General features: G+C 41.3%; 1 protein-coding gene across 2 annotated transcripts; it reads left to right on the top strand.

The window, feature by feature from the left end:
* The first annotated feature begins 588 nt into the window (after positions 1–588).
* Positions 589–24,895, top strand: SLC19A3 (solute carrier family 19 member 3). 2 transcript variants are annotated; one of them, XM_040228437.1, is made up of 6 exons: positions 589–703; positions 15,348–15,499; positions 18,837–19,647; positions 21,216–21,408; positions 22,857–22,998; positions 23,781–24,895. In XM_040228437.1, the coding sequence occupies exons 2-6, from the start codon at positions 15,350–15,352 to the stop codon at positions 23,898–23,900; spliced, it is 1,416 nt and encodes a 471-aa protein (XP_040084371.1). In that variant the 5' UTR covers positions 589–703; positions 15,348–15,349; the 3' UTR covers positions 23,901–24,895. The 2 variants fall into 2 exon arrangements, with proteins under 2 accessions (XP_040084371.1, XP_040084370.1); XM_040228436.1 differs by lacking the exon at positions 589–703 and adding an exon at positions 3,919–4,604.

Consider the following 24,895-nt stretch of genomic DNA (forward strand, 5'->3'; position numbering starts at 1 on the left):
ATGCCAGGCTTCCCTGTATTTCACTATCTCCCAGAGTTTGCTCAATTTCATGTCTATTGAGTGGATGATGCTATCTAACCATCTCATCCTCTGTCACCCTCTTCTCCTTTGCCTTCAATCTTTCCTAGCATGAGGGTCTTTTCCAATGAGTTGGCTCTTCACATCAGGTGGCCAAAGTATTGTAGCGTCAGGTTCAGCATCATTCCTCCCATTGACTATTCAGGGTTGATTTCCTTCCAGATTGATAGCTTGATCTCCTTGCAAATTTACACGAAATGTCATATTTATAAGCAGATGATTGGCACTGCTCCCAGTGTCTCTTGCTCTGTCACACTGGGTAGCAACCGGGTATGGATACACTACTTTCAGTTGGTCTTTCTGCATATAGAGGTGTTTGCCCACAAACCGCGGATCCCCGCCTCCTTAAAGGTTCTGGAAGCTTGTAAAGAGCGCTTGCAAAAGGTTGGGGCGGGGCTTCCGACTCCTAGTAGGGCCGGTTCCGGCTCCACTCCGCCCATAGCCCCGCCCCAGCCCGGCCCCGGCCCCGCCCACGGCCCCGCCTCGTCCACGGCCCCGCCTCGTCCACGGCCCCGCGCTATCTTCAGAGCCTGGTTCACTGGACCGGACTGGCGAGGGTGCTGGTTCCCCGAGCTTGATAACCCAGACTGTGAGCGAGTTGGTGAGCAGAATTCCCCTCCTGTAGGTAAGGATGTCTCTGGGAGGTAAATTAACTGATGAAACAGACACCTTCATCCTTCGGCCGCCTTGTCTCCCCTCCCCCACCGTTGGGAGAGTGAGGGGGCGGGCACCTGCGCTGCCCCGGGCGGGTTCAGACTGGCCTGGGTTACAAGCCACCTCCTCCGCCCAACCCCAGCCCTTGGCGGACTGCCAGCTCCTTCCTGCTGCGGCTCCCCTGGGATCCACAGTCCTGACAAACACAGTGCTGAGACGCGCGCAAGTAGATTTGGCTAGAATTGTTACTCTCAACCATCTGGAAAAAACAGATTACATAAATCCGGAGTTCTGATACAGGGCCAGCATTCCCCATGGTTACGTCCATGGTCACAGATTTTCAACTGTAAAGAAATCTTAAAGCACAATTCTGAATCCTTATCCAAGAATGTCGAAGAGGTTCTAGTGAGGGAAAGAACGGAAACTTTGAAGTTAGGAGATCTGGGACCCTGTTGAGAAGACTCTGATTGAAGTTAACAAATAACGCAACGCGAAACTTAATGATACTTCTGGAAAGAATACCATTCATCAAATAACGTGTAAACAATGACTCATCAAGACTTTGTTGCCGCGGTAAATATGCAAAAAGTTTAAGCTTGTGGAGTGCCTAAAATTTTTCAAGGATAATGGAAATAATATTTTATAAAAATACACAGAAGAGTTTTCCGTCTGCAGCCATCAGAGTCTCCTGAGGTAGAAGATGTGTTTCATTAAGATAAATATTTTAAAGAGCCGTAAACATAACTTCCAGACAGAGACATACTTCCCTTTGTTTAGCTTTTTATACAAACTGAAGGTTTGTGGCAACCTCACCTCTTCAAGCAAGTCTATCTGCACAATAGTTCCAGCAGCATTTGCTCCCTTCTGTGTCTGTCCCTTTTGGTAATTTTTGCAGTATTTCTAACTTTTTAAATTATTATTGTATTTGTTACCGTGGTATGTGGGTTTTGCTGTTACTCCCACTATTTGCTGAAGGCTCACATGATGCTTAACATTTTTTCACACTGAAGTATTTTTAAATCGAGGTATGAACATGGGATTTTTAAGACATAATGCTATTGCAAGCTTAATAGACTACAGTATCGTGTAAACATAAACTTTTACATGTCCTGGGAAAGCAAAAAGCTCCAGTGACTCTCCTTACTGCAATATTTGCTTTATTGGGGTGGTCTGGAACCGAACCCATGGTAGCTGGGAAGTATGCTGGTATGTTTTTCTTCAGACTATCTTAGTGGTAGCTGAAATGGACAAAAATACTAGTTTCTTTCAGTCATTATTGGTTATGCACCAACAGTGAGTGGTGTCTCAAGTTTGGGTAATGGTAAATGCAATTCAAGCGTAAATATTTAAAGGTAAATTGATTTGGCTCTCTTCCCAGGCGGCGCTGTGCTTAGTCTCTCAGTCATGTCCGACTCTTTGTGGCCCTATGAACTACAGCCCACCAGGTTCTCTGTCCATGGGGATTCTCCAGACAAGAATACTGGAGTGGGTTGCCATGTCCTCCTTCGGGTCATCTTCCCAACCCAGGTATTAAACCCAGGTCTCCCGCATTGCAGGTGGATTCTTTACTGTCTGAGCCACCAGGGAAGCTAGTGGGAGACATAAGAGACATGGGTTCCATCCCGGAGTAGGAAATGGCAACCTGCTGGAATAAGAAATGGAAACCTACTCCATTATTCTTGCCTGGAAAATTCCATGGACAGAGGAGCGTGGTGGGCTATAGTCCATGGGGCCACAGAGAGTGGGACACAACAGAGCAACCAAGCACGCACACACACACACACACACAGAGACACACACAGAGAGACACACACACACAGAGACACACACACAACCTTAGCAGTTTAGGTGAAATTAACTACTGTGTATGTTTCTGAAACTACTGTCTCTGAACTATGCAGGCCCAGCTGTGTTCATTCTGGTTGGATTTGCAATGCTTGCCTGTATGAGGGCGATGGGAAGGGAGGTGGACTGAGTCCCTCATAGGGGCCGAGAACCAGATGGAGCAATTCCTGAGGCACCTTTATTCGGTGGATGTGATTATCTACATTTTAAGAGGCGGCTTGGAAAGGTTAAGTACATGCTACAAACAAGGGTGGGGCAAGGAGGAACATGGGCTTCAGATTCCAAAGTCTCTTCCCACGGGACCACACTGGTCACAGCAAACCCAAACCTAGGGGAGGGGGGAAATTAAATAAACAAGCTTAAGGCTGGGTAGTCTGTAGTGAGATGTCAAAATATTAAAGCTGATTTGGTAGTTTTAACAACTGGTCCAATATTTAAATTCAGAGGAGTAAATTAGAGGTTAGGTGCACAGGGTAGAGGCACAGCAAATACTCAGCAAGCGGACTTCCCTGGTGGCCCAGAGGCTCATGTCTGACTCTTTGCGACCCTGTGGACTGTAGCCCACCAGGCTCCTCTGTCCATGGGATTTCTCAGGCAAAAATACTGGAGTGGGTTGCCTTTTCCTTCTCCAGGGGATCTTCCCAACCCAGGGAAAGAACCCATGTCTCCTGCATTGGCAGGTGGATTCTTAAACCCCTGAGCCATCAGGGAAGCCCGAGTTACTACAGAGTTGTAAAATAGCTCAAACAATGCCTAGATTTTCCTTGAAACACCACTTTCCCCTCCACTTCCACCCACTCCGTATTTTTGACTAGTTATCACACTGCATTTCAGTGACTGGACGTGATAGTTGACTTCTATCAAAGTCGTCCACCAGTTTGATGGTTAAATAGGAATATCCCTCCAGGTACATCAGACACCAGATTTATCTAACCATAGATACACAGAGAATAAACAATCTGAGAGGGGATGATCAATTTATCAACAAATGTTTTGTGCAAATTAAAAAAGTGATGCCAAATATGATAAAATAAGACTTGAAGCATGTATTTTAAAGGTCACTTGTATCTACTCTTGCTATGGTTTTGACCAAAAGCAGAACCATCTGAGCCTGAATATTGAATGTTATTGTTGTTCAGTCACTAAGTCGTGTCCAATTCTTTGGGACCCCATGGACTGTAGTCCCCGAGGCTCCTTTGTCCATAGGATTTCCAAGGCAAGAATACTGGAGTGAGTTGCCGTTTCCTTCTCCAGGGGATCCTCCTAATCCAGGGATGGGACCTGAGTCTCCTGCATTGACAAGAGGATTCTTTACCATGTGAGCCACCTGGGAAGCATATTGAATATCTGGACCTAATTACCTTTTGAAGTTGTGTGGATGCTTCATTTCAGTGAGGAGTCCATGGTTTTGGTTTTGATTGGTTTGGGAGGAGGGAGATACCTGAAGGATTATGAGTGGGTGATGGGTAATAGGGCTACTTCAAAGTTTCCTGCGATTCTAAGTCACTTTCACAAAATTCTGAAGAAACTAGATTACTTTAGTAATATTACTCAGAGGAAAGTGTTTTGATATGTTTACCTCCCTAATCATCTGTTGCAGAAGGGAATAGCAACCCACGCCAGAATTCTTGCCTGCGGAATTTCATGGACAGAGGAGTTGGCAGGCTGTACAGTTCATGGGGTCACAAAGAGTCAGATACAGCTGTGCAAGTAACTTTCACTTCCAGTCATCTGTGTTTTAGAAAAATGTGAATCTCGATCTTATTCAACAGCATTCCAAAGAGGGTGGCTTCAGAAGAGGGTGGGTTCCTCCTCCATTAGAAGGAGGTGTGGTTTGGTGCATATAAAGCCATTGCTCCTGACAACTCAGTTCTGAAGGAGGAGGACTTGAGACTCCAGTGAAAGGAAGGGACATTGTAATAGGGACTCACAGCAGCTGGTGGCAGGAAGGAGCTGAAGTTGGATCTGAAGGCAGGAAATTGGACTAGGTTCTAGGAAGAAATAAGTTCAGGGCACAGAAGGAACAGGTAACTCTGACTCTATCTGTATTATTTTTTAGGATGCTATATGTGGTCAGACTTGCAAAGTTTGTTGGCCTGTCCTGGGTTTGATTTATGAGCCCTGTTTCCTTTCTAATATTCTAGGACAGACCCAATTTCAAAGGTGCTGTTCTATTTTCGGATTAAATTGAGGTCCTGCTCCAATGTAGAATTTGGGAAAACCTTAGTAGTTGCAGCAATAGGAAAGTTCCAGGGCTTTGGAGAGTCATACACAGTAAAATGCTTTGATGGAGGGTGGGGGGTAGTAGAAGGTAAGAGATATGTTTCTGTTAATTAATGTACATGCAATATACAAAGTATAGATTTTTAGCTTGAGTGTCTATAATTGCATACATGTATGTAACACTAGCATACCAGAATTTAGGATATTTCATTATCCCCAGAAAGTTCTCTCATGCGCCTTTACAGACAGTTCCCACGTCCTGCCCCTCCTGATTTTAATCAGTGGTTTATCATATAAGGATGTTTTTGTGTGTCTGGACATTTTTAGGCCCATAATATTTTAGATTTACTTGTTTTAGTCCATGTATTAATGATTCACTCCTTTTTTAAAAATTATCTTTATTGAGGCAGATAATATATACATAAAATGCAAATAAATTCTGACAAATCTAAGTTTATAATCACCACTACAATCAAGATGTAGAGCTTTTTCATCACTCCAGAAAGTTCCCTTGTGTTCCACTGCAGTTAGTCCCCACCCACATCTCCTACCCCATGCAACTACTGACCTAATTTCTATCACTATAGATTAGTTGTGCTTGTCTTAGGGCTTTATATGTATTAATAAAACTGTATGGCTTTGAGTCTTGGTTCTTTAGAACAGCATGTTTTCCATATTCACCCAAACTTTTGCAAATAATTCATTCTTTTCTATTGCTGATTAAAATCAGTATTAGTTGCTTAAATATACAGTATTGTTTATTCATTCACCTTTTAATGGACATTTCAGTTGCTTCCCTTTTTTTTTTTAACTATTATGAATCACATGAACTTTCTTATATAGAGTGCCAAAAGGTTTTCCAAAGAGTTGGTACCATTTCACTTTGTCCCAAGCAACTGTCTCAACCCAGCTGCACTAAATCTTTGTGAACATTTGGTATGCAAGTGTTTTTGTACTTAGACCTTCTAATGGTTATAAAGCATTTTCTGTGATTTTCCTTTCTGGTTTCTAAATGATATCTCTTAAAGAGCAAATATGGTTTTTTAATGAAATTCCATTTATCTTTCTTTTTGTTTTAAGTTTAGTCCTTGTTGTCATTGCAGTGAAATATTTACCAGCCCTGGTCATAAAGATCTGTTTTCTTCTAAATGGTACTCTCTGGTACTAAAGTCTATTATGTGAAATTAGTTTTTATGTATGGAATGAAGTAGCGATAAGTATTAATGCATTTTAAATAAGATGAAGTCACAGCTAAAATGCAGTCTCTCACTAGAAACTGGTGAAACCACTCTCCAACCTTGATTTTGCAACAGAGCATTAGTAGTTAAGCAATTCCCAGGGGTCATTTCCCCAGGCCTTCCTCCAGCATCAGCTTGCCTTGCTTAAGCAGACTTGGATTTGGATGTTTTACTCAAAATTATATTCTCTTCTGTTTTAGTAGTAAATAGATTAAGAGGCATAATTGGTTGTTATACTCTATCAGCAAAATGCAGATGTTTCAGTTTTCAGTGATTAAATTTTTGATTTGCCTCTGTCTGGTGAGGGGCTTGGTGTGGCAGGGTTGAAAAATCTAAAAGGGGAGCCTGAATTTTTTGGAAAATGTAACAAATATTGGCCCTAACTCTATTTTCACAAAGGCTTTGGGCCTTGGGCAGTGAAGCCATTTGCAAACGTCATCTACTTCCCAGTTGCCCAACCCCTTTGGAATTTAGAGGCTGTGAGATGCATGATCCTTTTGAATTACCAGTCTCTTGCTGTGTTGTTTGAGATAGGTGTGAGATTCTGAAGAATAATGTGAAAATTAGGCCAGTCCTCTTCTTAGATGCTGGTTGTCTTGTCAAGCACTCCCTCCAAGATGGATAGAACAATTAGTAAGGAGGGGTGGATGGGAATGGGGTAGAGGCTGGGGCTTCTAGATAGTTTCCCTTTAAATTACTAGCATCTCAATTAGTTCTGGCATCATCTTCTAAACAAGCATGGCAGAGGATTTGATAAAATGATTGCTTGCTGCTGACCCTATCCCTGTACTCCAGGTAAATGTTCTGGGGAACTTATGCAATACCAAATTTGGAGAAGGTCTTTGATCAGGTCGCCTTGACCCCTGCCCCAGGGAGCCCCACAGCTCTGAAAACTGGCTCTGAGCAGAATTCCATCTTCTGGGAGTGGGTGGAGGAATCTAATCAACTAAGATTTTTAGCTAGGAAATCTACCCAGACCTCAAAGAACCAGAAAGCCAATTGGTGTGTGCCAGTCTCTACAGTTCTTGCTTTTTAATAGCTGACTTCCTATGCAAATGAAAATATATATTTAGAAATGCCTATGGTCATAAGAGTTTTTATGCATATACACAGGCTATGGATTAGGAAATAGGACACTGCCCATGCCTAAAATTTAGATGAAGTTGTCATAGGCCCAATATGTTTCCCTGTGGCAAAAAAGAATAATACATGAAAATTTTTTATGTGAACAAATGTGGAAAAGGTTTGTTCCACACAATGAGTCTACAAGTGAAGACTAACTGAAGGACATACAGCAAAGTGGAGGGTCTGGACTTCAAGAACCAAGAAATGTGAGTTCTGGGTTAACCTTGCAACTCTTTGAAAAGGAGTCAATTTTTTTGTTTGCTTTCCATTTTAAAAAGTTTCATTTTCCCCACATTGTAGAATTATAGTGACAAATGAACTTCTTTTGCAGTCCGCATAAGAAAACTGAGAGTTTCAGAGATGATATTATAAAATCCAGGAAATACCTAAGATATTTACTAAAGCTATGCACATTCATATGAAAAAGAATGTTTGCTTGAAAGCAGTTAGAAAGATTTAAGGACATGGTTAAATAACAATAGAAACGGAAAAGGTCAATAACACAGCAATTCTTGGAATAAAAGAGAAGAGGAAAAGCTGAACTCTATACCAAGACACTAAAAACATGTAAGAGATTGCATAGAAACAAATTTTTCCAAGGCAGATGGAAACACCCAGCCCACCTGTTCATAGCTGAAAGACAAGTAAATCTTCATTTTTTTTTTTCTTCAGGAAATAAAGAAGAATTTATGAGCACCTCAAAGTGAAGTCAGATAAGACATGCCAGCAAAGAGATTATGTTAAGAAGGTTACCGCGCCCACATACCCTGAGAAAGGGAAGCAGCAGTAAAAATAAGGGACCTTCTAGACCTAGATCCAAATGAGAGACTGAGAGACACTGGAGAATTAAGAGTAGAATATGAAGGGACCCTGGTGAGATGGCTGTGGATTTTAATGAAATATAATCATTATCTGCCTGCCAGCAAAAAGAGAAAAGAACATGTAGGTCCCAGAGTGGTTAGGAGAGTCACTTCCAGTCGAAAAGGTGTTGGTGGTTTGGGGGCTTGTTCAAGGCCCCAAGGGCTGGCTGGTCACCCCAGTGGTGCACGTGGCAATGTACGCCCAGGGCCCATGTGATATGCTGCCTGTGTGTACAGATGGCACAACTAGATCCGGTCTGCGGGGCAGGCTGAGCCAGGAGACGGCGACCTGCCAGGGGCCACCGTGGCTCAGCAGTGACCAGAGGCTAAAGTTCAGTGCTCAGCTCACCTGTCAGCAGGAGCTCGCCCTCCTAAGAGCACTCCAGGGTGTCCCAGGCTCCAAATCTCTGTTGATTCATTCAGCCTCCCTTGTTACTTGCAGTGTCTTCATCGTAGATTTCAAGTCATGGTAGCCTGATAGGCTGAATTTTGTTTGGAGACCATCTTTTTTTTCCTTTTTTCCCCCTCTTTCATCCTATTGCCTGCTGCAGTGTTTTTATACCTTTTAAAAAATGATGATGGAGCATGGAAGTAATATGTGAGAATTGCTGCCACAAGAACAACTTTTGAAAGGATTGTCATATTTGGAAAACACAGAAAGGGGAAAGATATTCTTTCAAAACTGCCAACTCAGAAAATCAACATGATTCATATCCTCAGGTTAGATTCACTGAAGCAAAGGGAAGTTTAAAATACTCTTTAGGAGGAGGAGAATTTTGTATGGAGTCCAGATGGAATGATAAATGGATAAAGTAGCAAGAGAACAGCCTTTTCAGGATGGTGCATTGCCGTGAAGGCTGTGGGCCTCCCAGACAGAACAGGTGTTCTATGATGACGTAGACAGGTGAGTTTATTCTGAGGGATGTGATTAGATATTTAGTTCTCTTCTTTCCTCTGCAACTTCTAACCCAGTGGCTATATCTGCAGTAATGTAACGTAAAGTCCGGGTCATAAAGTTGACCCTTGAACAATATGGTTTTGTGCTGCATAAGTGTGCTTGGTCATAGACTTTTTTCAGTAGTAAATACTACAGTAGTACACAGTCTCTTTGGTTGTATCCATGGATCCAGAATCGTGAATAGAGTAGAACATTGGAGCACAGAAAGCCAACTATAACTTCTACTCTGATTTTCAACTGTGTGAAAAGATGGCACCCCTAACCCCCTGTGGTTCAAGGATCTACTGTATTGATGAACTGATAATCCAAACTAAAGTTTTGGAAGAAAGAGGCATACTCTGCAGTGCACTTTGATACTTAATGTTTTTTATGAAACTTTTTTTTAAAATCCTACTGACAACCCACTAGAATTTTTTGACACTGACCATCTGAAAGACACAGTTCTAAAATAAATTGGAATTGGAATTCTGAGGATATAGCCAGGCAGGCTCAACACAGTGTGAGAGGAAAGATTACTGACCTTGTAATTAGAAAAACTAAGTCCAAGTCCAGGTTTCGATGTTGGTTGAACATGAAAACCAGTGCAAATCTCTGGCCCTTGGTTTCATTACATATAAAACAAGGACTTTACCACCTCTTTTATCTACTTCATAAAATTTTCAGAGAAAAATTAAAATAATTGGCAGCCACGGAGGAAAACAATATGGAGAATCCTTTAAAACTAAAAATAGAATTACCATATGATCCAGCAATTTCATTCCTGGGTGTATAATCCAGAAAAAATAAAAATACTAATTCAAAATGACACATGCACCCCAGTGTTTAGAGTGGCACTCTTTATAGTAGCCAAGACATGTGAGCAGCCCAACAGAGAATTGAATTAAGAAGATGTGGTGTATATGTATGCAATGGAATATTACCCATAGAAATACTACCATCTGCAGCAACATGAATGGAGAGTATTATGCTTTGTGAAATAAGTCAGACTAAACCGTGCTGCATGATACCACCTACATGTGGAATCTAAAATATTATACAAATGAATGTGTATACAAAATAGAAACAGACTCAGACATAGAAAACAAGCTTCTGGTCACCAAAGGAGAAAGGGAAGTAGGCAGGGGCAAACCAGGAGTATGGGATTAACAGATAAAAACTACTATACATAAAATAGGTGAGCAATAGGGATTTACTGTATACCACAGGGAGCTATATTCAATATCTTCTAATAATCTATAATACAAAATAATCTGAAAAGGAAAAAATATGTATAACTGAATCACTTTGCTGTACACCTGAAACAAACACAATACTTTCAAGTGACTGTACTTCAGTTTAAAAAATTAAAATAATTTTCCAAATGTAAAAATTGTACAAAGAAATTGCATAAGTAACTTGATTAACGTAGTCATAGCCATGATGACAATAAATGGTAGCATCTCGATAAGATAAAAATATCGTGACCAAAACTTCCAGTCATTGTGGGACCAGCAGCCTCAGGTTTCTTCAGTAGGAGAGCGAGGATTTGAGTGATAACCAGGTTGTTTGGTTGGAATCCTAGAGCTCATATCAACAGCGCTTTCCAGGGTAGCTGACAAGGAAATGAGGAGGTGGAAATGGTGCCACGAAAGTAGGAAGCAGTACCCATCAGAGAAAAGGAAGATAGAACCTTGGAACCAACAAACCCAGCCCTGAACTCAGCTTTAGCCTTTTATAGCTGAGTGGCCATGAGCTTTGGGGAGGCTCTGTTTCTGTGTCTGAGAAGTTGGGGGCCATGTATATATTTTATATATATATAATGTATAATACATACGTTACAATTTTATATTATGTAATATAAATATACAATTTGATAAAAATATAATATGTTTAAATTGTTATTTAAATAGTATATGCATTAAAATATATCATATAATGTATAATATGTGTACACTTTAACCTCTGAGCCACCAGGGCAGTCATATATATATAAATATATATTAATAGCTGTGGTAACTGAAGGAGCCAGTTGTTCAGTCGCTAAGTTACGTCTGACTCTGCAACCCCATGGATACAGCATGCCAGGCTTCCCTGTCCTTCACTATCTCCTGGAGATAGTGCTCAAATTCATGTCCAGTGAATTGGTGATGCTATCTAAAAATCTCATCCTCTGCTGCCCTCTTTTCCTTTGCCTTCGATCTTTCCCAGCTGGGTCTTTTCCAGTGAATTGGCTCTTTGCATCAGGTGGCCAAAGTATTGGAGCTTCAGCTTCAGCATCAGTCCTTCTAGTGAATATTCAGGGTTGATCTCCTTTAGGATTAACTGGTTTGATCTCCTTGCAGTCCAAGGGACTCTCAAGAGTCTTCTTCAGCAACACAGTTGGAAAGCATCAGTTCTTCGGTGCACAACCTTTTTTATGGTCCTACTCTCACATAAGCCATGGTGTTTTGTTTAGGGCTGAACACAAGCACTCTGGGGCCACGACTGGACAAGCAGTTTAGGTTGGATGGGACAGAATAGGTCACAAGCAGAGTTATGTGTGCCTGTCAAGGGGTTAGTGGGTAGGGCAGGGTTTGAGAGTCCTATCTGAAACATCAGATTGTCTTCCCCCTATCTTGTATGCTCCAGGACTTAGAGCACCAGCAAAGAATTTCAGGGTAATAGGTCTACGTGTAGGTTTGGGAAAGCTCCCTAGTTGATTTCTACCCACTTCCCTCCCAACCCTGCGGCATGGAGCCGCTCAGCCCAGTGCATAGATAAGGAACCAGGGGTCCTTGGGGCTCTGGCATCAGAATCACTCAGTGCCTATAAATGTAGGTTCATGGGCCTCACTAGACTTCCTGAATGAATCACACACACGTAAGGGCTGGAGTCCAGGAAGCCATATTTTCACCAAACCCCCAGTGATTCTGATGCTAATCAAGTTCATAGTCACAGTAACTGGCCAGAATAGGGAAGGGCTGTGCAGTGAGGCAAGTGCTTGACAAGGTGACCTGGAGAAGGGGGCGAGGGGTGGGAGGAAGGAGGCATGGGGTAAGTAAGGACTGTGGGGGTAGAACAGCCAGACATTAGCAGCCAAGAGTCCGAGAGTGCCCCAGTGGACAGCAGACAGAGAGAGGGTCAGTGCAGAAGAAACGCTTCAGGCTCACAGCAGGTTAGTATCTTTCCTATGAATTATACTGGAGAACTTAACCATGTCTAAGACCACCAAAACACATGTCCCTTTACAGAGGAAAACTTGATGCAAAATTAGGAAGGCGTGAGAGTGTACTTCCTGTCACGCATTGTAATCCACATGAAAAAGCAAGATGTTCTCAAATGTGGCCGCCATAAAATAAAGGCTTTGTTGTTCTTGTTTTTCTGTGCATTGGCGGATGAGATCCTTCACTAGAGTTTTTGTCTGAAATTTGAATTTCAAGCAGTGTTATTGGTGAGCTGGCAAAAGAAGTATGAACTTAGTATGAATGATCAGTAAGCTACCTGCCCCATTGAGCAGCGTGAAACTGCAGACTTAGAGATGAGATGGGGCCCATCATAAAAAAAAGGGGGGGAAATAACAGTCTGAGACATGGCTGCACTCACAACACAGAGTTACACCAGGATGGAAAAGAAGGGAAACAGGAAAAAGATGGCAAGTCAGAGCTTTACCAGCTCAATTTTTTTAACCAAAGAATTATTAATTCCCAGATCATAGACACTTAAAAATAATGTGGATGTCTGTTTTGTGTCAAGCACAATACTAAGCAAGGAAAGAGTCTGATGGTGACAAATTGTGTAAATAAATACCTTCAGCATATTAAGATTTCAGAGTCAGAGGTTTCTGTGCAAAGTGTACTAAGCAGATTATAGAAGCCTCGATCAAGTCAATCTCTGTTCTAGGTTTGACCTCCTAGAAGGTCTTTCACAGACAGACTTGCTTTTATTGCACTTAATTGCGCTTTGAAGATTCTGCATTTTTACAAGTAGAAGGTTTGTGGCAACCCTGCCTCGAGCAAGTCTATCCACACCATTTTCCCCAACATCATTTGCTTGCTTCCTGTCTCTGTGTCCAAACTACCCCACAGTTGCACTCATCTCACATGCTAGTAAAGAGATGCTCAAAATTCTCTAAGCCAGGCTTCAGCAATACGTGAACCGTGAACTTCCAGATGTTCAAGCTGGTTTTAGAAAATGCAGAGGAACCAGAGATCAAATTGCCAACATCCGCTGGATCATGGAAAAGGCAAGAGTTCCAGAAAAACATCTATTTCTGCTTTATTGACTATGCCAAAGCCTTTGACTGTGTGGATCGCAATAAACTGTGGACAATTCTGAAAGAGATGGGAATACCAGACCACCTAACCTGCCTCTTGAGAAACCTGTATGCAGGTCAGGAAGCAACAGTTAGAGCTGGACATGGAAGAACAGACTGGTTCCAAATAGGAAAAGGAGTACATCAAGGCTGTATATTGTCACCCTGCTTATTTAACTTATATGCAAAGTACATCATGAGAAACATTGGGCTGGAAGAAGCACAAGCTGGAATCAAGATTGCCGGGAAAAATATCAATAACCTCAGATATGCCAATGATATCACCTTTATGGCAGAAAGTGAAGAAGAACTAAAGAGCTTCTTGATGAAAGTGAAAGAGGAGAGTGAAAAAGTTGGCTTAAACCTCAACATTCAGAAAACTAGGATCATGGCATCCAATCCCATCACTTAATGGCAAATAGATGAGGAAACAGTGGAAACAGTGGCAGACTTTTATTTTTCTGGGCTCCAAAATCACTGCAAATGGTAATTGCAGCCATGAAATTAAAAGATACTTACTCCTTGGAAGGAAAGTTATGACCAACCTAGATAGCATATTAAAAAGCAGAGACATTACTTTGTCAACAAAGGTCCATCTAGTCAAGGCTATGGTTTTTCCAATGGTCATGTATGATGTGAGAGTTGGACTATAAAGAAAGCTCAGTGCTGAAGAATTGCTGCTTTTGAACTGTGGTGTTGGAGAAGACTCTTGAGAATCCCTTGGACTACAAGGAGATACAACCAGTCCACCCTAAAAGAGATCAGTCCTGGGTGTTCATTGGAAGGACTGATGCTAAAGCTGAAACTCCAATACTTTGGCCACCTGATGCGAAGAACTGACTCATTTGAAAAGACCCAGATGCTGGGAAAGATTGAGGGCAGGAGGGGAAGGGGACGACAGAGGATGAGATGGTTGGATGGCATCACTGACTCAATGGACATGGGTTTAGGTAGACCCCGGGAGTTGGTGATGGACAGGGAGGCCTGGCGTGCTGCAGTTCATGGGATCACAAAGAGTCGGACGCGACTGAGTGACTGAACTGAGGTGAGCTGTCTCTGTGTCACCTTTTGGTAATTCTCACAGTATTTCAGACTTTTTCATTTTTATGATGTTTGTCTGGTGACCTGTGACTAGTGATCTTAGATATTAGTGTGGCAGAAAGATTATTATGATTCACAAAGGGCTCTAATGATGGTTAGCATTTTTTGGCAATAAAGTACTTTTTAATGAAGTTATGCACAGTGCTTTTTTAGATATAATGCTCTTGCAGAGATAATAGACTACAGTGCAATGTAAACACAATTTTATATGCAATGGGAAACCAAAAAGTGTGTGACTCACTTTATTGTAGTATTTGCTTTGCTGTGGTGGTCTAAAAGACTCGCAATATCTCTGGGGTATGCCTGTACACCAGTGATTCACTAACCGAAGTTTTACTTACTTTCACATGTCCTTTGGCCCATTGTTTACCCTTTATTGTGTGCCTGTTCATTCGCATCAATCATGTCCAACTCTTTGGGACTCCATGGACCGCAGCCTGCCAGGTGTCTCTGTCCATGGGATTCTCTCAGCAAGAATCCTGGTGTGGGTTACTATGCCCTCCTTTAGGAGATCTTCCTGACCCAAGGATCAAGCCCACATCTCTTGCATTACAGAGTATTCTTTACCACTGAGCTTCTGGAGGAAGCTCTTACCCTTTATTGCATGCTAAGTCACTTCAGTTGTGTCTGACTCTTTCTAACCCTATGGACTGTAGCCCGCCAGGCTCCTCTGTCCATGGGATTCTCCAGGCAAGAGTACTGGAGTGGGTTGCTGTGCCCCTACCCTTTATTAGTAGCTACTTATTACCAGGATTATGATGGAGAGCACTAATGAAGTGGGCCTCTACTTCTAGCAATAATGAGTAAGAAGTTTGTTGATAAAGTAGGGTTAACTGGCTTCCATAAGAAATATTTGAAAGCAGTTGTTCAGGTCAGCTTGAGACAGAGAAAACTTTGTCCTCTCATTAAACATTTAGAAATCAGCTCTTCATGATATCCAGGATGCCAGAAAGAATAAACCTCAGTTCATTTCTGTTTTGTTTTCACTTGATCAGCCATGAGTTGTTTCCAGACTTCAGAGAGCCAGTCTTGGATTTATCCCACTGTGATCCTCTGCCTGTTTGGATTTTTCTCCATGATGAGACCCTCAGAACCCTTCCTTATGGTGTATTTATCTGGACCAGATAAAAACCTGACCAGTGCAGAGGTGAGTTAATATCCATACAAACCTTGATGTTGTTTAATCTTACAGTACTTACATAAGGACATAGAGTCAGGGTGTCATTCAATTGGAAATAAGATTAACATACCTCAGTGAATCCCATTTTCATGGTATTTGTTATTTTATAGAACTGTTCAAGCCGTTCTTCACTCCTCACACTTGCAAACATGGGAAACCTAAACACATTGCATGTATAATAAATATTTTCACTTTTACAGAGTTCTAACATTAGGCTTAATGCATGGGAACATGTCAAGTCTCATTGATTCTGTTACACTTATCCTAAAATACAATCACTGCCAGGCACAGGATCTAGTCCTAATAAACTTTTAGTTTCTTATGGTATAAGCAGAATATATATTTTTAAATGTAGCATTTCTTTGAAAGTGTTGAGAGTGTTAGTTACTCAGTAGTGTCCAACTCTTTGCCACCCCATGGACTGTAAGCCACCAGGCTCCTCTGTCCATGGAATTCTCCAGGCAAGAATCCTGGATTAGGTTGCCATTCCCTTCTCCAGGGGATCTTCCCTACCCAGGGGTTGAACCCAGGTCTCCTGCATTGCAGGCAGATTCTTCACCATCTGAGCCACCAGTGAAGCCTTTCCTTAGGATACTTAATTTTGAAAAACTGTTTATCAGCAGATGAGACATTAACAGTTTATCTCCCAGCTTTATCTTCCCTGGAAGTTCCAATTCTCTAATTCAAAAGGTCCGCCGCTTTTTTTGTGTGTAAGTATAACAAGGAAGTGCCCTGACCCATTTGGAGAATCACCCTTGGCTGGTTCTGTAATCTCCAGCCCTAGCTAAGAAGACACTGCAGATTGTGAGGCTTCACTTGAAAGGGTCATTGATGCTGTTTTATTTGGTGATGAGGCGATAAGGACAGAAGGGCAAGTTTATTCTGCTACACTATAAAATCACTTAGGGGCAGCTCTGTTTCAGAGTTTCCGAGACGGGAACGTGACTCTGTTAAGACAAAGCAGACCACAGACAGAGGTCCAGAATCGGCCAGCGAACCCCAAGCCTCTACTTCTGCAACCATTATGGACCAGTGAAAAAGTGTTAGTCACTCATCTTGGCCGACTCTTTGCAATCCCATGGACTTTAGCCCGCCAGGCTCCTCTGTCCATGGAATCCTCCGGCAAGAGTACTAGGGTGGGTTGCCATGCCCTTTTCCAGGGAATCTTCCTGACCCAGGTCTCCCGCATTGCAGGCAGATTCTTTACTGTATGAGGCACCAGGGAGCTGCTGTGGACTAGCTAGAGCACAAAGGCGCAGCCCAGTCCCACTGGCCTTGAAAATCACTGAACTTCCCCCCTTGTCACTGACACGGGAACCCACTGAGGTTGCTGGAGGAAGCAGGGGGTACAGAAGAGAGGCTGCTGTGGCTGACCTACTCCTGTACCCACCATGCGCCAAAGACCAACAACTTCTTCACTGCTTTCTCTGAATGAACAGTGAGGTCCCCTGCATTTCTGACTAAATCCACGAGACAGCTCGTATTAAGCTGAGACCGAGAATTGAGTAAACAGAGATGAATCAACAGAATTGAGGAGAAACGGGGTTGGAAGCCCATCCAGTTTGTCCAGGAAGGAGACAAAATGCGTTGCTTGTTCCCACATCGTAATTCTGCAGGGTGATTTACTCTTTGCTGTCTTCCTGTGTGTTTTCATTCAGACTTGCACGGGCTAAGATTTTTTGCCATAATGGTGAATCAACACAAAGATAAAGGTTGCTGAATTCTCCTAACACTGTAGCCGCTTTATGAAGTGTTGTTAATCTTCAGGCAAGACAAGGATAGTATTTTTTTAATAGCCTGAAAAGCCCACAGATCTGTTGAACAATTTTTAACTAGTTTACAGGCATACCTCAGAGACATTGCTTGGTTACAGACACAGTAAAGCAAACAATGCAATAAAGTGAGCCACATGAATTTTTTTTTATTTCCAAGTGCATAAAACAGTTATGTTTATACCATACTAATCCCTGATGGCTCAGACAGTAGAGAGTCTGCCTGCAATTCAGGAGACCTGGGTTTGATCCCTGGGTCAGGAAGATCCCCTGGAGAAGAGAATGATTACCCACTCTAGTATCCTTGCTGGAGAATTCCATGGACAGAAGAACCTGGTGGGCTACAGACCATGGGGTTGCAAAGAGTCGGACATGACTGAGCAAGTAATGGTCTCAGCTGAGCATGACTTTCACTCAAAGACTATTAAATATGCAATAGCATTATGCCAAAAGATAGTATATACCTTAATTGAAAAATATTTTATTGCTAAAAAAATGCCAAAACAATTAAAATAGTAACATCAAGGATCACTGATCATAGATTCCATAACAAACATAATAACAATGGAAAAGCTTTAAATATTGCAAGAATTATCAAAATATGACCAAAAAAAAAGACATGAAATGAGCAAATGCTACTGGAAAAATGGCACCAATAGTCTTGCTCAATGCAAGTTGCCACAAACCCTTAATTTGTAAAAATAAATAAATAAAAAGAACAAAAAGTAAAAAGCCCAGTATCTGCAAAATACAATAAAATGAGGTATGCCTGGACTGTAGCGTGCATACAGTTAGTGTAGTTCACATTGGGCTTCCCTGGTGGCTCAGTGGAAAAGAAACTACCTGCCAGCACAGAAGATGCAGGTTCGATCCCTGGGTCAGGAAGATCCTCTGGAGAAGGACATGGCAACCCACTCCACTATTCTTGCCTCAGAAATCCCATGGATAAGAAGAGCCTGGTGGACTACAGTCCATAGGGTCTTGAAAGAGTTGGACGTGACTTGGCAACTAACCCACAAAGTTCCGATTGCACGTTAAGCTGATATATTCTTGTAGTAAAATGCATGTAGATGTATAAAGTGAGTTTTTGAGGGGGTGGGGGAGTTCTCCTTTCCTAGGGTTTCCTTGAAAATCAGTTTTCTATTCTGCTTTCTCGTCATGTGAAGATACCCTATCTAATTAGGGCTTCCCTGCTGGTTCAGACGGTAAAGAATCTGCCTGCAATGCAGGAGACCTGGGTTCAATCCCTGGGTTGGGAAGATCCCCTGAAGGAGGGCATGGGACCCTTTTCCAGTATTCTTGTCTGGAAACTCCCCACAGACAGAGGAACTAGCGGGCTACAGTCCATGGGGGTCACAATGAGTCAGACACAACTGAGCGACTAAGCACAGCACCCTATCTGATTAGATACAAAGTTTTATATTGGGCAAGCCACATGGATCAACACTTTAGTAATACACAAGTCTGAGAAAGGTAACCCTCCTCACTTCCCAGTGCTTCGTGGTCACAGAATCCATTTTCCACCTCTGCAGCTCACAAATGAGATCTTCCCCGTGTGGACCTACTCTTACCTGGCGCTTCTGCTCCCAGTCTTTATCCTCACCGATTATGTCCGCTACAAGCCAGTCATCATCCTGCAGGGGATTAGCTTCATCATTTGCTGGCTGCTGCTCTTGTTTGGCCAAGGAGTCCAGACCATGCAGGTGCTGGAATTCTTCTATGGCATGGTCACCGCCACCGAGGTGGCCTACTATGCCTACATTTACAGTGTGGTCAGCCCGGAGCACTACCAGAAGGTGAGCGGCTACTGCAGGAGTGTCACGCTGGTGGCCTACACGGCGGCCTCCGTGCTGGCCCAGCTCTTGGTATCCCTGGCCGGCCTGTCCTACTTTTACCTCAACGTCATATCCTTGGCCTCTGTCTCCGTGGCCTTCCTCTTCTCACTTTTCCTACCCATGCCTAAGAAGAGCATGTTTTTTCATGCAAAACCCAGCCAAGAAGCCCTTCCAAAGCCACCAGGAATGGACGCTGTCTCAGAGGAACCTCAAAAGGATCACAAACCAGTTGGAAAAGAAGTGTTCACTGATTCAGGGAACCCAGATGATGGCCAGGTGACCAACCCAAAGCCAGGAAATGTAGCTCTGAGAGTTTTTGTGCAGTGGTTCCAAGATTTGAAGCAGTGTTACTCCTCAAAACATCTTTTTTACTGGTCCCTGTGGTGGGCTTTTTCCACAGCAGGTTATAACCAGGTTTTGAACTATGTTCAAGTCCTGTGGGATTACAAAGCACCGTCCCAGAGTTCAGTATACAATGGAGCAGTAGAAGCTATTGCAACCTTTGGAGGTGAGTAAACATTGATCTGTCTTCCTTTCCTGCCCAATCCCCGCCCCCCCCCACCTCCACAAACTAAATTCATTTCTCCAGTTGCTAAATTCTCCACAGTGGTAAATTAAGTCTGTTCAGAAGGCATATTAATCGTTTTCAGGAATAGAAGGCAATGGGGGAAAAAGAGAGACACGACATTTCTGTTTAATGTGTTACAGGTAACTCAAGAGTTCAGGATTCAACACCAAGTGATTACATTCTTACCAGATTGCTAAAATTCCGTTTCCTCATCAAGAAAAGTGTTAATAATGCCCTCTTTTCTTTCACTTAATATCAAAAAGAAAATGGTCATTGTGTATTAATATATAAGCAAGGTGTTTTGTTATCTAAGAAAATGAACTGCAATAGTAAGACTTCCAAATTTTCACTGGAAGGGTTTTTGTTAATAAAGAATTTGATTCAGCTAGTGCCGGTCTTTAAGCAATTCCACGTTGTACACCACACATTTCCAAAATTAGCTTTCTCATGAGATTTAAATCAGAAGTGGAAGGTATTTGAGAGTCAAGATTCTAATATCAGAGAGAAGTCTGCCTTTGAAGTTCACTCTGCAATAAATATTTATATCCTGGTTAACAGAAACTTAAATTCAGCTAAGACTTTGAAGATATTTTCTAGGAAGTGGGAGATTTCCACACCCTCCTTTACAAAAAAATTTCAGAAACTTCATGTGGCATCCATTTTACTATTGTTTCCCTTTTAAGAAGACTTACATTTAAACTCCTAGAAACCAGGGCAGTCTTGGAATTGGTTCACTGAAATTATTTATTCCACATTTCAAGTTCTGAGAAGAAAAGTAATTTTATTTCTTTTGTAGTAATGGTTGTTGCCTACATTACATGTGGAAAAGTTAATCAAATGTCAGTAATTCAAAACATAAATACCTCTCACTTCCTTAAAGAGAACTATAATTACTAACCCTAATTTCTGTCAATTACTCAATCTCTTAAATTCTGTAACTTGTTCACCTCAAACCTGAAGTAGATTTAAGCCAAATCTTGAAGACATTGGGATGGGGATTAGAAGAAAGATGATTAGTGCTAATGACTGAAACTTACTACCCAGTGCAACATATCTGTTATGTATTGCTGAGAAAAACAACAAAGAAAGGCAAACATGAACAGGCTAGGTGTACTGCCAGAACAATTGTTTCATATTTATCTATCCCTGCCCTGAGCTTGTTATATTAAGCAACTGAGTTTATGTATCTTTTTTCCCCACTCTGATGATTAAGAACCTTTCTGGTCCCACTGGAACCTTTCTGATGCATAAAACAGTGTTTGGCATCTAGTTGATGCTAATTTAAAGTGTGACAACTAAATGTTTGAAAGAATAGAAATTAAAGACAGTAGCCAAGGGAAAACATGCTTGAGAGGTGGATAAATCCCCATTTATGAGGGTCATATTATTTTCACAAATTGTGAAAGTAATATATTCCTCTTTCAGAATTGCCTGAAACCTGAATTCTTAAGACAGCATGTTAATATTTCATTGGGTACGTTGGATCTTCCTTAATGTTTCTTCTGTAGGGGCCCTGGCTGCCTTCGCAGTGGGTTACGTGAAAATCAACTGGGATCTTCTGGGAGAGCTGGCTCTGGCCATCTTCTCAGTTGTCAATGCAGGCTCTCTATTTCTCATGCATTACACGACCAACATATGGGCATGCTACACTGGCTATTTGATATTCAAGACTGTCTATATGCTCCTTATCACCATAGCAGTGTAAGTATTACTAAGCATTTCTTCCCACTCCCAAGACAATGCCATGTTCTCTTTTCTGTATTCCTGTAATTCCACTGAGAACTTTGGAAGGATTTTAATCAATGCAATATTAAATGTTGACTACTTCATATTAAATTAGGCACAGTTAAGCTATCTTTTCATTCAATTGTTTATCCATTGAATATTGATAATATTAGTCAGCAAGGAGAAATGTTTTATAAGGTCATAAACCAAAGGCATGTTACAATGTCAGTTATAATTTTTATTTCAAGCAATTTTCTGGTTTGCATGATGCAATTTGATTTGTGATTAAGTTGAGATTTCATCTCTAATTTCACTTGGTTGCTAGAGCAATTCCAGGCATATACTTCTGTAAGAAACAAAATATTCTCAGCCAGTCATAAGAAGTTGGATACTGAAAAAAAAGTAAATGCAAAAATCACAGGAAATTATAAATCCCAGCGATTTTTTTAATGATTAAAAGAATTTGGTTCCATATTTAAGTGCAGAGAAAGTTGAGTATAGGAAATATGATTTGGTTTCACTGAAAGAGATAAGAAACATTTGAATTTCAAACACATAAAAGAAGTAATGCCAAAAGCTTTATGAAGTTTTAGGTTTTAATCTGTGAAAAATGTTTGATAAGTAATTGACAAAACACAAAAATATAAAGACCCTGAGAAAAGATCATGAAACATAGGAAAAACATAGGAAAGAGGTGAAATTTGTGGCATGCTCTCTCTCTTACTGAATGGAATCAGGTTAATGTATCAAACTCATGTCTTGAGGTTTTTTTTAATGTATTTTGTTAAGGTAGAATAACATTATTTCTTTTCATTTTAAGAATATTCAGAACCCAAAGCCTTTTACCTTCATTCCAAGGAAGAACTGCAAATATCATATATTTGCCAGCCTTTCAAAGTTGTTTTGTAATAAGACTTCAAAATCTATATAATTATTTAAAAAAAAAAGAAGTTAGTTATAGATTCACTCAGCTATACCACCAGTCATGGTTTGGATCTTCCAAAGAACAATTCACCTACAAAACTTTAAAACTGCCGATAAAGTCAACAATAAAAAGAATAACTGTCCAAAAAATTCCTTAGGTTGGATGTTGCTGATTTTCATAAAAAATTCACTGTGAAACAGTGTCTAAGATCAGATAGCCTCTCATATTCTCAAGTTATGAGAACTAGAACATTTAGGTTTGATTTCCAAAAGTATTAAATTGGATAGAAGCAATTTTGCCATATTTCCTTTAACTACATTTTAATTCAGCCTGTAAGTATATATATATTTTTTTCTCTGCTCTGCCTGTTTGTCTGTACTAGAGGAGATTTAGACAAAAAGTTCTGTTAGTAAGACACTTTCTCTTCCATCTTTATCTTTTAAAGATAAGAATCCCATGTATGTTCATGTTTTAAAAGCTATTCTGTGTTGAATGACAGGTTTCAGATCGCTGTTAATCTGAGTGTGGAACGCTATGCCCTGGTGTTTGGAATCAACACCTTCATTGCCCTGGTGATTCAGACCATTATAACTGTAATCGTAGTAGATCAGGGAGGACTGGGGCTTCCAATTGGCATTCAGGTAGGTCTCAATACTTCCACTTACCTATTCATGTAATTGGGGGAGCGTAGAATGAAAGGGCTTTGTTCAGCCTTACCACTGCCAGTATTTAATGTCTTGAATTCCTTGGCTAGGAAATTTTAAAATAAGCCATTCCTTTAATTACCAACTGTAAAATCAAGCAGATCTTAAGCAGTAATCACTATAGGTTAGCATTTGCTTTGGCTCCTAAAGCCCCATCAAGTGATGCTCACTGCCATGGCCCTCTTATGTCTCCTCTCCTTCCCATAGTCTAGGACCAAGGTTTACTAAGATGCCACCGGGGAGGCGTACATGCTTACCGAGTCTACTTCCTTTTTCCCTTGAGCACTGAGAGACTTAAAATTAGACCAGCGTCACGTTTTACTTTCGGTTCCGAAATAAAGGGGATAAGGCAGGTGAAAAATAACCTGTGTTTATAATCCATTCCTGGAGACACTACATATGCCCTGTTCTCCAAAAATGGACACATACATCAGTGGGATTTAGTGGTTTTGTTTTTCACCATTAGTGGTATCTGCTAGAATTTAACCCAAGCAACCTTGACTCTAGAGCCCACACTCTTAACTACTGCATTGCTTATCCTTTCACACCTGGTTCTTCTAAAAGGGGAGAAGGAAGTTTTATGCAAATCTAAAAGATCTGTATTAAGATCTTAGGTCTCAGTAACCCCATAATCCAAGTAAATCAGTAGCATCGCTGTGTATTATTAAGGACAACCATATTTCATGTGTGTCTAATTCACTCTATTTGTTTTTCTCTAGTTTTCAGTTTATGGAAGTTACTTTGCAGCCATTGCTGGCATTTTCCTAATGAGAAGCATATACATTATCTACTCAGCCGCATGCCGAAAGAGAGTACAGAACTCTGTTACTACAAGTTAGAATCAATATAGGCCACACCCAGAGGAACCAAAGAACGTCTAATGAGCAAAGCTGTAACCTCTGTCAGCCACTGCAGCCTCTGAGCAAGGACTCTGCTGGTCACACTCACATAGATACTGAGTGTCATATATTAACACCCTTCACAGGTCTAGATTCCAACGAACATTTTCAAAACCAGGAAACTTCAGCTTTGGACTAGATATCTATGTGCCCACCTGACCTGGATGCAGCTGACCAGGGCTATCATCTCAATTCAACAACCCACGTCGGGGAACTCCAATGAATAGCCATGACTGGAAAATTCTGGTTTTGCTCGCTTACAAGGATACGCACATGGTATGGAAACAAACCATGAAAAAACCCCAGTCATCCTTAAGCTGATGTTCCCCAGCTGTGAACAAAAATACTAATTGAAGTGACCTTGTTCCTTTATTAGATATTTATTTTACCAAAATAGGCAACACAATGGACATTTTTTGTCACATGAACCATTGTCCTTCTTCCATTAAATATATTTCTTTAAAACATACAGTTCCCTGGGAAAATCATAAGACTTGGTCCCATTTGTAAGGACTCCTTTTCTCTCCTGAGAACACAATATTATTCACAAGCTATTATTTGTTAATATCACCACTTAATTTTTTTCAAGGTGACATCTCACTTCGTGCTCTCTGAGCTTTGTTGTTGAAACTCTACTTCAGAAATGGCTTCAGACGCTCCTGTGTGGCCACAGAATGACATTCATGCCAATTTCCAGTGGTCCCAGGAGAGGCAATAAACTTTCTCCTGTCATGACTCCTGAAGACAGAAATGGCAACCCACTCCAGTATTCTTGCCTGGAGAATCCCATGGACAGAGGAGCCTAGCAGGCAGACCTCCATGAGGTTGCAAAGATTCAGACACAACTGTGCGACTGTCACTTATCACTCACTATCTTGACTCCAGAGAGGTGTTGTAATATCATGTCAGTGTGATGTCTGCCTAAAACAGAAAAA

Source organism: Oryx dammah, unplaced genomic scaffold (genome assembly GCF_014754425.2).
Source record: "Oryx dammah isolate SB20612 unplaced genomic scaffold, SCBI_Odam_1.1 HiC_scaffold_27, whole genome shotgun sequence".
Taxonomy (NCBI): Eukaryota; Metazoa; Chordata; class Mammalia; order Artiodactyla; family Bovidae; genus Oryx; species Oryx dammah.